At 36.3% G+C, this 15,909-nt stretch overlaps 1 protein-coding gene across 1 annotated transcript; it reads left to right on the top strand.

Annotated features, from left to right (window-relative positions):
• Positions 1-4,393: 4,393 nt before the first annotated feature.
• Positions 4,394-15,808, top strand: LOC104531032 (sister chromatid cohesion protein PDS5 homolog B-like; the record flags this gene model as incomplete). Its single annotated transcript, XM_010175803.1, has 5 exons — positions 4,394-4,480; positions 4,575-4,672; positions 5,801-5,927; positions 13,398-13,478; positions 15,668-15,808. Coding segments are annotated over 5 exons (534 nt in total), but the record flags the coding sequence as incomplete, so codon positions are not given.
• Between the last annotated feature and the right edge of the window lie 101 nt (positions 15,809-15,909).

Below are 15,909 nucleotides of genomic sequence, written 5' to 3'. Positions count from 1 at the left end.
GTACAATTGCTCACCACCTGCTGATAACAACACTGAAGGAGTGAAAAGGAATCCTGAAACCAAAATCACAATCCCGAAAAAAGTGAGTCTGAGTGATTCCCGAGAGAATCCCCCCCTTTCCAGTCAGCCCTGGTTAATATACTGAACATGACGTAATATGATATGGAATATCTTATTGGCATCTCCAACTGTCAATTCTGGGTTTTACTAACTACTGCACTTTTCTTCTCCACTCCCCGCTTCCAGTCCTCTCTTCTTGGAAACTGCCCAAGCACAGTGTCCTTGTAGTTATCAACATTGTTCTCATAACAGTCCCCACTGAAACCAAAACACCGGGCTTTCTAGCTACTAAGAAGGAAATTAACCCTGTCCTAGCAAAACCCAGGACAAGTGGTTTTTATCTTTTTGTGAGTTGGGCTAACAAATTATAATATTACTCCTTACAGAATTTGATCTATTGAATGCTACTAAGTTTGAAATGTTATAGTATATAATATTGGAAGGTTTACATTGCTGATCTCATGCTCGCAGTGTGAACATACTACTACTACTTGGGTAGAGCTCTGAACAGACTAGGAACTTCCACTGTTGGCATTCAGTTCTGTAATCTGTGCAGGTTTCAGAATTCAGTTTTTTGATGCAGATTTCTAAACACATTTTGAGAAATAAAGAAAGGACAAACAATAGAGACCTTTGCCTAGAGCTACTGAGGCAGGTTTTTGCAAACCCATTTCTGCTGAACACAGCTTTTGTGGTTGCAGGACAAGTTCTGATACAAATGTTGAAGAGCTTCCTCCAGTTTATGACAAAGGTAAGAGGAAGAATGCTTCCTCTTGGCTTGTATCTTAGCACTATTTTTACCCAGTATTTAGTATCATATCCATACGGGAGCTTCACCAAAGTTGAAGATGGCAAAGGGAAGTGCTGAAAAGGATAATTTCTTGAGAGGGAAAAATTTAAACCTTAAGCTATTGCCCTTCCTTCAATCTCTTTGGATCACTTTAATTTACGCATCCTGCAAGTGAGGTACTGAGAGAAGGGATCAGAATTTGAGGTTTCCCTCTCTTAGGTGTATCCTCAGTATAAATCTTACATTCCTTGCTGAGTGTTGAAGAGCTTTGACTGCTGGGATGGAAAATGCCATGGATGGGCTAAAAGCAGAACTGGAGCAGGATTGCTCTTCTGGGAAACTTCTAACTTAAGTCCTCCTCAGACTGGGGAAAGCCTGGAGCCCAAATCTACTTTTCTGAGGGGAAGAAGATCTAGTCACTGGTATGTGTCAAAGAAAACCCCTTGGACAAATGGATGGATTGCCTGACTCAGCTGAAGTGGGGATGTCTAAGGGTGTATATGGTAGCAGAAGAAGTTCAACTATCTGAATATGTTCTGTGGTGAAAGCCACCGCTCTGATGCTTACTGAAGCCATTAAGTAGTTAATCGGTGTCAAGACAATAATCCTCAAAAAACTTTCAGTGTTCCTCTAACAGTTCAAGTAGAAGCACTTTTGGTTTAAAAGTCTGGGTAGACTTGCTTTCTGGAGTCTGATGTGAAACTGTATTGTCCTATTTGTGAAAGTGATGCAATTTCTTAGCTGCAGCCAAAGTTTCTTTTATCCTGTTTTGTGTTTATAAATGCATGTTCAAATGGTACATTCTGTACGTGCACAAAGGGAAAATCTGTGGGTGATATTAGACTAGATATTAAAAATCAGTGAGTACTTTTGAGTTTAGTGTGTCTTGCTTCCTTTAAAACAGGAGTAGGAAAAAAATAAAATTAGGAGTAAATTAATACTTTTTTCAAACAACGCCATTATTATTTCTGAAGCATTCAGGTGCTAGAAGTATTGTACATCTATGCTATTAATTAGTAGATGTATTCATATACAATATAGTGATGCATACTCTAGAAAAATTAAGAAAATCAGTTTTGATCTCAACAAGGTCTTTGAATCAGGTTCAGTAACTACATGTTGCACGTTGAACTGCAGGATAAAAAATAAAGATACTTCATTAAATGAACTGATTGAGATTAATCTGTACAAGTAAAGTTTAACAGAGTAATTATACATAGGACATAACTTTTAACATTAAGTTTTTATATTTGGCATTGGTCATTCTCTCAGATGCTCCCTTTCTTCTTTAATTGAATCTATCCTTCACTGAGACTCAGTTTGTATGTCATCTAAACTTCACAGCACCTTTTTTTCAGATGATGGAGCTAATTTTGGATGGGCTGATGACCTGCTAGTGGTTCAGGCCCTAGTTTTTAAGGGGAGATTCTTCAGACTGGCTTTAGTCTGTGGACTGAATGCTTTTTAGTGGTGGGAGTTCATCAGGTGTGTCCTTTGAACTGTGTCTTCTGGTTTAATTTCAACTAAACAGTCTAGTTCTTTAACTGATCTGAAGTGTGAACCAAGCAGTAATTTTTCTGATCATCCTTACTTAACACTTCAAAGGCACAATCTTGATCCACATTGACGTTAAGGTAGCTGTGTCTCTGAACAGTAAGCTTGGTGCGCTTTTTTTACCAAGAGATGATGATGTCACATGTTATCTAATTTTTGTGTCTACCTAGAACCACAGTAAGTGCTTGGCTTAATGGCTGAGGCTGGATTTTGTGGTTGTAGCCTTAGAAAAAAGGAACCCCATTCTCGTCTTTTGTCCATCTCTTTATTCTTGTGAGGGAAAGCAGTCCTTTGAAAATGTTAGAGAAAAGTGTCATAGACTATTTCTAGGATAGTTTTTTCAGGGTTAACTGTAAGACTTTCTTGTATTTATTATGGCAACTTTATACCTTTGGAATTTATTTGATTTATACCTAGATTGTTAGATAAAATATAGATACAGTTGAGGTTGTGAACACTGTTTCTGGTGTTACATACTTAGGAATCTTTTGATTTTATATAGTAGTTATGAATTTCCAGCTGTTAACTATCTGAATATAAAAAGCATTTTAAAAAGACACCTTCCTGTGTGTTCCATTCTCTTCAAAATTGACTGTTTGTTCCTTATAACCTACGTGAATTTATTCTATATGACCCTTTTTCTGAAGAAGCCTTCTGGTGCTACAAGTTGATAAAGGAAGCGGGAGAAACTTGGTTTATTGGTTTTTGCAAGAGATGTGATCTGTGTCAGTAGCGAGATGATTGAGAAATGCACAAACAATACAGTGTAAACATAAAAATACTGTTAGGAAAGCTGCAGTTGCCTACTGCTTTTTTCTCCTGTCAAAACCTATTGCAATATAAAGTAAAAATGTAAAATTCACTGTCCTTCTGAATAATCTTTTAACTTCTGTAGCATGTCAGCCAGTTGCAGGTGTGTTTGTCAGTAGAGTGTTTTTCTTTTGGGGGAAAAAAAACCCCACAACAAACTTTTGCTACCTTAGAAAAAGGCTACTTTATCAATCCTTTAAAGAAACGTGAAGATCCAGGGAACTACAGGCCGGTCAGTCTCACCTCTGTGCCTGGCAAGATCATGGAGCAGATACTGCTAGAAACTAAAATATTAAGGCACAAGGGAAGTGAGGAGGTGACTGGTGATGGCCAACATGGCTTCACCAAGTGCAAATCATGCCTGACTAATTTGGTGGTCTTCTATGGTGGGATTACAGTGTTGGTGGGTAAGGGAAGAGCAACTGAGGTCATCTGTCTGGACTTGTGCAAGGCATTTGACACTGTCCTGCATGATATCCCTGTCTCAAAGTTGGAGAGACATGGACAGATGGACCACTCGGTGGATAAGGAACTGGCTGAATGGTCACACTCAAAGAGTTGTGGTCAACGGCTCAATATCCAAGTGGAGACCAGTGATGAGTGATGTCCCTAAGGGGTTGGTACTGGGACCAGTGCTGTTTAACATCTATGTCAGCGATGTGGACAGTGGGATTGAGTGCACCCTCAGCAAGTTTGCCGACAGCACCAAGCTGTGTGGTTTGGTCAACATGCTGGAGGGACGGGACACCATCCAGAGGGACCTTGACAGGCTTGGGAGGTGGCCTGTGCTAACCTCATGAAGGTAACAAGGCCAAGTGCAAGGTCCTGCTCCTGGGTCGGGGAAACCTCAAGCACAAAGACAAGCTGGGTGGAGAATGGATCAAGATCAGCTGTGAGGAGAAGGACTTGGGAGTAGTGGTGGACGAGAAGCTGGAACTAGATGATCTTTAAGATCCCTTCCAACCCATACCATTATATGATTCTGTGATTTTAAAATTACTCCTTGACATTCTCTGTGATGTTTTGTAGATCATCTTCTTTTGAACAGTGAAACAGTGTGTCTGTGATTGATGAATATTTTGTAATGATGAATAATACTAGTAATTTTAAAAGGTAATTATTTTAATTTTGAAAGTTTCATTGCAATTGATTAAATAACTATCGCTTCTTTCTTTTCAGGATATATTTATGTTCATAACAAGGCAACTTAAGGGTTTAGAAGATACAAAAAGCCCCCAGTTTAATCGATATTTTTATTTGCTTGAGGTAAGCTTCATAACTTCTTAATAACTGTTAAATGTAATTTTTCAACTTAATCTTGTATTAACCACTCCTTTTATTTTTTTCCTGTCCAACACAGAACATTGCTTGGGTCAAGTCTTATAACATATGCTTTGAATTAGAAGACAGCAATGAGATTTTTACACAGTTGTACAGAACACTGTTTTCAGTAATAAAGTAAGTATTGTCACCCCCAATTATAATATTTTATTGCATGGTTGAGGCCGGATGTTCTAGCGTAGATATTCAGTCTATTGTGTGACTTTTAGTGTTAATGACTTTAGTTTTGTAATTCAGTTTAACTACAGGTAGCAGTATAAATGTAACAAGCTGTCAGTTTTACCTGTTTTAATTAAGACACACTGCAAATAATTTTTTTTTTTTTTAGAAACTTACTTTGATTGTCTTTTACTGTGTTTATTTTATTCTCTTCTTGAAATTGAAAGCAAATGGTGCAATAGGCAATTCTAAGGAATTTGGAGGATTATTGCTATAGAAATGGGAGTCAGAAAATAGTGGACACCGCAAGGTACTGCTAGAGATCATCTAGCCTGCTCCTCTTGCTCAAACCAGGGTCAGCTAGAGCAGATTGGCCAGGACTGTAGCCAGTTGGGTTTTGAGCACCTCCAAGGATGGAGACTCCATGGCCTCTCTGGGTAACTGTCTAGTGCTTGATCACCCTTACATTGAAAAAGTTACTCTTTTTTTATGTTTAAATGGTATGTCCTGTATTTCACCTGTGCCTATCACCTCTTGTCCTGTCACTGGACACCACTGAGAAGAGTTTGACCCTGTCTTATTTACTTCCAACATCAGGTATTTAAACGTAATGATAAGTTCCTACCTAAGCCGTCTCTCCTTGAGGCCAGAAAAATGATGTCAACTCTCTCAGCCTCTCCTTGTATGAGAAGTGCTCCAGTGCCCTAATCATCTTTGTGGCCCTTTGCTGGACTGACTCTGGGTTATCCATGTCTCTCTCATGCTGGGAGGCCCAGAACTGGACACGGCACCCAGATGAAATCTCTCCAGTGTTGAGTAGAGGGGAGGGATGTTCTAATACACTGTCTTTTCATAGGGTAGGGACAGATACAATCCTCTTGCTCTCTTACTACAGTAGTAAATGAAGAAGACATGAGATTCAAGAGTGGTTTGCGCAGCCGAGAAACTTAAGTGTTTTGACTTCTGAGAAAACTTGTGATTTAATTATTATATTCCTTGTTGTTTTACATCACCATAGGGAGTACTTTGAATGAAAGTTGTACTTTATATGAACAATATACTAAGAATTCTTGTTTTTAATTTCAGCAATGGTCATAACCAAAAAGTACACATGCACATGGTTGATTTAATGAGCTCTATCATTTGTGAGGGAGATACTGTGTCACAGGAACTTTTGGATACAGTGTTAGTTAATCTAGTGCCAGCACATAAGGTAAGACTTCATAGTGGCTTAACTTTTTTTTTTTTTTTTTGTAATAGTGATTTGTTGGATGTATGGGTTCAGATATATAGATTTCATTGAGAGAACTGCTGTAGCAAATGTGTTGGATTTTTTTATAGCAAATAAATCGGTATTAGTAGCTAGAAAATTCAGTAGCGTTTCACTGCTTTGATTCACTTGTGATAAACCAAAGTATCAGTGGTTATAGTAATCTAAAACTTTAATGTCATATGGATTTATACACTTTTTTATGTACAGTAAGTAGCATTAAATATATAAATAATAGCATAATATATATAGCTAAATATAGCATAATATAAATGATACATGTGTCCTTTGTAAAGTTTTTAATTAAACACTTTTTTATGTACAGTAAGTAGCATTAAAACATAATATAAATGATACATATGTCCTTTGTAAAGTTTTTAATTAGGGTAATGCTGTATCAACAGTTCAAATTAAACTACTGCCCTAAGTGATAGGGAAAAAGTTATGACTCCTGATTTGTAGTTGGCTCTATTGTGTTTCAGAAATGTTGACTTGGTGTTATTGTAAGCACATCTGTGTTTTTGATGCAGTCATAGAACTATGTTCAAAAATAGTGGTGCCTGGAGAGCCCATGTGATGGATGTCTTAATGATAAAGTTTTGTCAAAAAAAAAAAAGTCTCCTACAGGCGAACTGAGGAAAAACTTCAAACTTTGCATGTGTTGTGACACTTGAATGTTTAAAAAGCAAGGAAGTCTGACTTCTTTGTTCAGAAACTAGCTGGAGCCTTCTGTAATATCTTGAGCTACAGTGTAGAAGACAACTTACAAGTTGTATTTGCCAAAAAATGTTCTGGGAAATTATCTCGGAAATGGGTATTTAGCTGGATTTTGGACAGTTCTGGCTGTCATCTGACAGCTTTAATTTTATTTATTGATTAAAAAACATGTTCAGGAAACAACTAACTTTACTTGTGGTTTTTAGAAACTACATTAAGGTTAAGTGGGTATTAACTTAGATTTTTGCAGAAACCGAGTAGACTTTTCATAAGGTGCTCTCTGAAGAATATAGCAAGTAACACAACATAGTGTGCCATACCACAAGCCATCAGTTTCAGGAAATAAACAGCACATAAATTATTTTCCTTATTTTCCTATTGACAGTAAAATACTAAGTGCTTAGTATTTTAAGTAGTAAAATACTTAATGCTTAGCATTTTAATCATTTTTTTTCTCTGGAAATGTTTTAGCTTTATCCTTCAAGGGGTCTGGTACTTTTGTACCCGGACCAGACTGAAATTCATGCAGCTAAAACTCAGATTTATGAAGTAAAGCCTTGGAACACAAGAAACAAATGCAAGACTGTGCAAAATACTTTAGTTTGTATTTTCTTAGTTGTTAAGCATCTGTTGTTTCATTACATCACCTGTATTCAACTTGATTTGGCTGTACTGTTTTTATGAGTTAAATAAACTGATTCTGAGTTGAAGAATTTGCATCCTGTTAGATAAACTATAGCATCGAAAAAATTCTGTTTTATAGTGGATTTAAAATTACTGAACATTTTAATAGGATAAAGTATTTGTGGTTTTGCATTTTCTTCTGCTTATGTTTTAATCAAAGTGGCTCTTTGGATAGGATGCTAGTTTATAATTTGCTTTCTAACTGAAATAGTTTCATGACTTTAGACCGTATTCTGCGTACTTTTACCTTTGTTTTAATTTTTTTTAACCTTTCTCATACTGGTGGAAAGAAGCTTCTAGTATTTTTCTATTTCATTTCAATATTTTCATATAGCATTCATTTAAAATTGTGGAGCTTATGTAGTCATCTGTCCACTTACCGTGGCTACTAATATCATGTCGGAAAAGTGTAAGGAATTTGGAGTGACAATTTTTCCACTCGTGTCCATTAGGCACAAATCTACAAGTTGTGTTAAGGATAAGGTCCATCATAAAGAAGAGCTATGTCTTAGCTGGTCTAGCCATTAAGCTGTACAGGCTGTGAGAAAGGGAAATTGAAAAATCAGACTGGCCACCAAAAATGGCATAATGGCAAGTGTTGGTGCAGTGGTGAGTAGAGAATCCTTTTCTAGCCAGGTTCCCTGGGGAACAAAAGAATATTTTTGATGGAGTAAAAGGAGCATGGATCTGTTACTAGCTCAGGTTTGAAAATGATCAGGTTGAGAGATTGTTGTAGACAGGACAGCTATGTTTGTAGCAAGTGACACAGACTAGCGGTGTATTTTTAATATAGCCAGAATGAAGGTTGTGCATGTGAGGGAATGTGAAGTGCCCTTGTAAATTAAAAGACTGTATTCTAGAAAATAGTGATAGAGCTAGTATGACTTTTGGTGTACCAACACTAGGTTGAAGACTTGAGGAGCTTAATCTGTATAATTTATCAAAGGAGCAATCTGTGTGTTGGGTACAGAAGCTGTTCAAACAGCTCCTTTAGTTTTGGATCCTGGATGCTAAGGTCCAATGCCTGAAATTCAACATTAGACAGATCGATGTGAAAATTAAATGAATATTTAAGAGTTGTTGTAACTAGATTAGCAATTTACTAAAGCTTAATTCAATATTGTTACCTCTTAAAACTGAGGTAATTATTTTTCTGAAGAGGGATGCCAGATATGGTCCATATCCTGAGTAGTTAGTCTTAATAAGTAATGGTGCTAGCAGGACAGCTGCAAAAACTCAGGCATAGGAGCATATACTGGGGACATGATGTACTAGTGAATGTCTGGCTACCATAATTAGTAGTCACTGAAGTAATCTAAGCTGCTCTAGCTCACTTGAGTTTGTCATCCATTGCACTTGGCCAGAATAAAAGCATATTAATGTAAACCTGAGTGAAGGTGGCTGAGAGGAATATCACAGAACAGGTACACAGAGTATGCGCAGGCTTGCTTGAGTAGTACAGCAGGTATCAGATAAGTCAATAAAACAGTAAACTTAACTTGTTTGACGAGGTACTCAACTCTTTAATTTCATTTTTTTTTTCCTTCTATGATTTCTCTTTTCTGCTTTCCTATGAACTGTGCTGAAATTCTTTTGATAAAATTATATTAAGAGGGAATTAAATAAACCGTGAACTAAACCCAGAAAAGACCAGAAGGAAGGGAGAGGTAGTCAATATGAAAAAGCAAGAAAAATTAATAGTTTTCCTTTCCCTTTTAATTGTCTTTTTAGATTATAAAGCCTTTATGGCAGCACCTGTAAGCAATTTTGTGTTTGTGCAGTGTGTTAGAAGGCAAATTGTACTTTATTTCCTTGACTGTTTGCCAAAGTGTTCCATTTTCAGCCTCAGGAGTACTACTGGGAATCCCACATTGCACATCCCACATGCTTTACATGCTTGTCTTTTGAAAAAGTGATATTGACAATTAAATTCCTAACTGTCTCCACAAGGAACTTGCTTAATAATTAGTGTTATCTATCTTGGCAACACTTCAGCTGAGCTTTTTCTTTGTCAGCCATCCTTTAAAACCTGTTTCACTTCCCCAGCAGAATTAGAGAATCTGTTAGAACTGTTCTGTCAAGTGCTCTCACATACAAGTTCTGCTGCTGTGCCATTGATAGTAAGAATAAAATTGAAGCCCCTTTTCAAGTTCCAAGGAAATAGTATGTTAAAATGCATGGTTTTTAAGAATATTTGCTCTAGATACAAACTTAACATTTGATTTTACTCCTAAAGTTATAAAATTAAGGACTGGATTGATGCTAACTAGTTGTCCTTTTTCAAGAAAAAACAAGGGAAATTACTTTGCTCTCTCTTGTCTTTTTTTTTTTTTTTCTTTTAACGGATGAGTACAAATTATTTCACTTTTAATTTTTTTGAACTATGTTAAATTGGACATTGAGAGGCAACTGGAAAAAGTATCTGAAAAAAATCAGTGGGTAATGCATTTCCATCACAACCAAGTCCGTTGTATCAGTACAACTGATTTTTGGTTCTGTGGCACACTGTCTTGGAGAGCGTTGTCTACATATACACAGAGATGTCTGTGCCAGGCTTTCGGAGAGATTGGCACTGCTTCTTGTGTCTGCAGTAGAAGTGTCAAACATTCTGGAGAAGAACAGATATGAAAAATGAGTTGGCAAAACTCTTAATGTCTTTCAGAAGTATAAAAAGCTTGAAATGCTACAATGCTAGCAATATATCCACAAAAATCGTTGGCAAAACTCTTAATGTCTTTCAGAAGTATTACAATGCTAGCAATATATCCACAAAAATCAGGGTAGGAATTGAGACAAAGGAGAGTGTTTGCGGTTGACCAAGATTGTCTTCAAATATTGTTGCTGAAGGCCTTCTAATCATTAAAAAAAAAGAAAAAAAAAAAGAAGAAAAAACCCCAGTTATCCTCTGCTTATTAACATTATTTTCTGAAGGAAATCTGGAGGTTTTCAAGGGGGAAAAGGTCTGTCTGTGGAAAAAAAAAAAAAAAAAGAAGAAAAAAACCCAGTTATCCTCTGCTTATTAACATTCTTTTCTGAAGGAAATCTGGAGGTTTTCAAGGTCTGTCTGTGACATCCTGTAAGTCTGTTTTAGATATTAAATGTAACTTCTTGATTATTTTGTAGAAGATCTGTGTTGTGCCTTTTTATGGGTGGTTCTTTGGTTTGTCCTTATCAATCAATACTCATTTCTGCTTTTGCCTTCAAAATGTAGTAATTACTAATGATTACTTTAAACTGTGTTGCCAGCTGTTTCTACCTAATTCAGGACTCTCAAAAGCTTACACCCGCTGGGTGCTTACATGCTCTTAGAGGCATCCTGATTGAGATTATTGTCCCCATCATGATTGCTTTCTTAAATCTTGATTTGATCTTGAAGATCTTGAATTACATGTCATTTTTTTTCCTAAATGTGTAGAAAGATTGAAGAGAGGATAATGACAGAAGAGTTCAGAAAAACACAGAGAAGAAATTTGTTAAATTATGTCTTAACCCTTATAAAATTTTCCTTCAGGCAAAGTTTAAAGTATCTTTGTGGCAACTAAATTAGTCAGAAAGATAGGTTTGATGTTTTGTAAAAGATCTTTGAACCTATTTGGCAATGGCCTGGGTTGCTCCTGTTTTAATTTCAACTAAGACAGTGCCGCTTTTTCTTGTTTCTGCTTTTATCCTGGAAGAGGGAGAAGAAAACTTTCTTGTGTGCTTTTAAGACTCCTTTGGCATTGTTATTTTCAGGAAGTTCATCCTCTGGACATTTGAGGGCTCTGGTTATAGGCACAAATTAAATCAAGTGCATGAGGCATGAAAAAAAAAGCTAATTTTCCTTAGCCAGTTGTTATCTAGACTATTTTTTCTCTTTGCAGCTTTTTCAGGTAGAATGAAGTGTAATGCGAATACGTTACTCAGAATTGCGAATAGTTACTCTCAGCGTTTGTCTTGAGAAACATTAAGGTGTTGGGAGATATTTCGCTTGGCCTTTAGTGGCTTAATTATGAGGGATCGCTGTTCTTTCAGCCTTCCTTTCCTAAGGCTACGTGCGAGAATTTATTTCTAATATTTTACCTGTAGTTATTATTAGTTGTGTAGATGAATTATGGCAGCTTTTTTAAAAAATGAACTGCTGTGTGAAAGGTACAAGCTGAAACTAATTAATGTGAATCAAAACAGATCTGCCTGTTGGAACTCTGCTGTGCTGTTTGGACTTGGTTTATACGTCAATCAGATCTTGCTCATGATCTAGAGTTCGCTCTTACCCACGTGAAAGGTGGTTTCTTTGTTTTGGTGGAGGTGAACTGTGGAAGTCAGGAAGCATCAGAGTAAGAATTGCAAATGGCATACATTCCTTGTTATGGTTATTTGTGTCTTTTACTTCCTGAACAGTCACAACTCTAGCTAAATAACAGAAAACAAATGCTACAGGTGGAAAAGCTTGGGGTTTTGGTGGTGGTGGTGGTGTATTAACCATAAATGCAGAACCTTCCCTTTTCTGGGACGCGGAACTGCTGTACAGTTTTGTATAAAGACTGCAAATGTTCACCCTTGTATCTTGATTAGATAAGGGAAGAGGAAATTATAACGATGTTATCGTCTTTTGTAAGCATTCGAGTATCTTTTCAGAATTGGGATTTTTATTCACCTTCTGTAGTGGTTCTGGGTAAAACGTACTTCAGGCCTGAATCCCCATAGTCTTTTGACTTCAGTCACCTATCTTAATTCTATCAATAGGCAAGTCAAAGACTTCTTTTGTTTTACATTAACAGAAAATGTTAATCTCTTCCCACTACTGTCTAGAAACCTGTAGTTTTACAGTTTTTGAAATTACAGACAATATTCTCCATCTCTTAGCAGTTCTTCTCCTTTTCATTCAGATAGCTACAAAGAACCAAGCATATGCAGGCAAAGAAATACCCTGGGTGTGGCAATGCATTGTGTGTTTGCTTTTCATTATTTTAAAAGGAAGTTTTTTCCTTTTGTGGATGAGATTTATTTAAAAAAAAACAAAACAAAAAGCCACAACCACAACCAAGTACAAACTGCCCCTTTATACTGTTGTCTTGTAGATGGAATATGCTGGGTATTTTTGAATTGCAAAGGCTAATGAAAGTTGGGGGAACTATACTTTTACACAGACTTTACCTATTAAAAGACTATATTTTTGGGTGTTGAAGACTTTTCCTTCGTTCTACATGTTAACCAAGTCTGCAGTGGGTGTTACAAGGGCTGATTTGCATTTTCTTCTGAAAATTTTTGAAAAATAATTGTGATATAGAAATTGGAGAAAGGACACAGCAACTAGAGGTTGGAGAATGCATGCTGGGAAAGGAAGGAGACAGTGATAGAGCAATAATGTAACTCGACAAATGGGGGGATAGGAATGTTGTAGGTGGTGATTTTTTTATTATATTTTATATTAGAGTTTTGTTAGTTTGTATTCTTCACCCGTTTTTGCTCATGGACTAAAATTCTAGGGTGTTTGTTTGGTTTTTTGTTTGTTTGTGGGAGTTTTTGGGGGGTTTTTTTTGGTGGGTTTTTTTGCTATCTCAGTGAGAGCATCTTTAGGAGCTGCTTTGGAGAGGCTGTGATGGTGGTTCACAGGTGGCTACTTGATGCAAGGACAGAATTGTACTATCTCCCACAGTCCTGTTCAGAGTCTTGCTTCTGTGGTGACTGCAAATGCCTTGAGGTTGCTTTGTATCACTTTCCTGGCTTTTTTGGGAAGCTATTAAGGAGCAGCAGTAAAATGCAGGAACTGACTTCACTGAGTGTCAGGCTTAGATGGGCAACTGAAAAGTAGGCCGATTTGCTAGGAAAGAGTTTTCTCATTGAGATCAGCGGAGACTACAAAGCTCTCTTTGGACTAGGTTTGTTTTTACTGTATTATCTTTACTACTGAAAGTGTAAAAAGAATAGTACTTCTGTAATGCATTTACCAGTATGTGGTAGCTTTAAATTCTTGTATTTCTTTTGAAGATTAATGCATGTGCTTAAATATTTTCTGTTTATTTTTTCGCACAGAATTTAAACAAGCAAGCCTATGATTTGGCAAAGGCTTTACTAAAGAGGACAGCGCAAGCAATTGAACCATACATCACTAATGTAAGTGAAGATTACGTACAAATATGGAAATCAATACATTTTTAAACTGAGCTGTATTATAAAAATAGTGAATTGCATATAGTCAAATAGGGCTGTAAAATAACTGTTTACAAACTCAATTGTTCTTTGAGAGAATTGTAGTATTAATGAAGCTCTTCAGAATCTGTTCCTTTGAGTTGAATTCTTTACCATAGAGACACTACTAAGCCCGTAAGATTTTTGCTTTCTGAAATGCAGTGGATTGTTTTCTTTCTACTGTCTTGGGAGACCTTGCACTTCAATCCTTAATGTGACTGGAAAACCAAAAGTACTTATTTGTACTGTTCTGATACAAATGTATAAACACATTGTTCCTGTGGCAAAATTCTTTCTCTAGTCAGGAGATGAGACTAGTTAGAAGCTAGGAGAAATGAAGATAGAGCAGAACCTTAATGCTGTTGTCACAGGAAACGAAGATGAAACAGAATCTAAAAATAGATAGTAAGGAAGAAAACCAGCGAGTGGATTGAGGATTGTAGCCAAGTTGAGTGTAGACATCATAGACATTTCGAGAGAAGAGGGATGAGAGGAAGTAAAGAACAGACGGCAGTATGCTCTAAATTGAGTTGCACAATAGGAAAAAAAAATTACACTTCTTTTTTTAAAGTAGTTAAGGGTTTAGCAGGTCTCACGGCAGCTCTCCAAAACCTCAGGAGCTTGAAAACAATAGAAAATTTTCAGTGGTTTTTGTTGCTTTCAAACTTGTAACGCTTGTGATTTTTGGAGAGTGGGTACCTTCTAGATTAAAAAAAAAATCTTCAGTGAAAACTCTTACTCCAAACCTGTTAGTCAAACTTCCTGTTTGGGAAGTGTTGCTATATGGGAATGTGTTTTTAATATTCATCTGTAAGGTTAGATTACAAACTGGGTGACGTTTTGTGGGTTTTAAGGAAGTCTGTACAATAAGAATCTTCCTCTTATGGAAAATATGTACTTGCAGTCTTCTGTTCTTTGGTTTCCCCTAAGTGGAAAATAGTATTCTGTCTGGCTTCTTGGTTTTGAAATTTACTTTCTTAAAATATATTAAAGACACAGTAGGAGTTAGTTGCCTAACCAGGAATATATACATTCCAGGCAACTCTGTATCCAAAAAAGGAAAACCTTTCTGCAAGACAGTATGAAGTCTTTAACTTCTAATGAAATGCACTTATCTGTTATTTTCTAGTCATTATTACTAGAAACTGTTTACTCTTTCTATTGCATCACTTGTTTAGGTTCACTTTATAACCTTAAAAAGTGATAGTTTTTAGCTTATTTACTGATATGATTAACTTTGTCAGGTACAGGGTCATGATGTTCCTCTGTCCCAAGTTTGAGAATAGGAAACTGAAATGCCGATGTATTTTGTTGCCTTAGTGGCAAATGGAAATAGTATTAATTTGATTAGCCACACTTGTGTATTGTTTTAACCCAAAGAGAATAAAAACTTTCCAAATTACGTGTCCCCCCCCTTGTAAGTAGGTGGTAGTATACTCCTGTTTAGTTACTTCTTACCCATCTATTATGGAAGGATATAGTTGAAAGTAGTGTGGAATTAATATTTGATATTAGGAAATATTTTCTTTAATGAGAAGTATGAAGTTTCCCTCAAACCTGTCAAGTTTACCATGAAAGAATAATTGCTTTACAGCTGCCTTATGCTGCTTGTAAACATAAATTCTGGAACAGTCAGTAACTAATTTCTGTGCTTTTACTTAACAACTCCTTAACCTGTCAACTGCATAGTGTAGTAATTAGCCAGTTGTTTCAGCCTTGTTTTGATTAAATGTTAGAATGCTTTTAAAGTGGTTGTTCTCAATAGTGAAATAACTCTGAATATAGACACATTATAAAAAGATCTGATGCACTGGAACTCCTCTAAACTTGTGTTTCTTAAATTACTTGTAGACTTGCTGTGGTAAACTAAACATCACTTTTTGTATGTTTTCCTTTGTCTAATATTGAATACAACACAATGATATTTTAAGGTTTCTACTACAGAATCTTGATCTATGTGAGCCCCTTGTCCCCCGCACACTTTCCCTTTTTTTTTTTTAAATAGTGGTGAAATAAATGTAAGAGTAAAAGGCAGATTTAGTGGTAGGCAAGCACAGGATTTAGAAGAGTGTATATATACTCTTGTTATTGATGTATACTGTCTTATTTTCCAGTTCTTCAATCAGGTCCTCATGCTTGGTAAAACATCAATTAGTGATCTGTCAGAGCACGTGTTTGACTTGATTCTGGAGTTATACAATATCGATAGTCACCTCTTGCTGTCTGTTCTACCACAGCTTGAATTCAAACTCAAGGTAAACACTTTATATATATTTGACATGTGTGTGCTTTGACTATTAGTATGATTTTTTTTTTTCCTGATAAGTTCATAAAATTGTTTGGTATATAAAACTAC

This window comes from Antrostomus carolinensis, unplaced genomic scaffold (genome assembly GCF_000700745.2).
Source record: "Antrostomus carolinensis isolate BGI_N321 unplaced genomic scaffold, ASM70074v2 scaffold14099, whole genome shotgun sequence".
NCBI lineage: Eukaryota > Metazoa > Chordata > Aves > Caprimulgiformes > Caprimulgidae > Antrostomus > Antrostomus carolinensis.
This window is presented reverse-complemented; position numbering and strand designations above follow the sequence as displayed.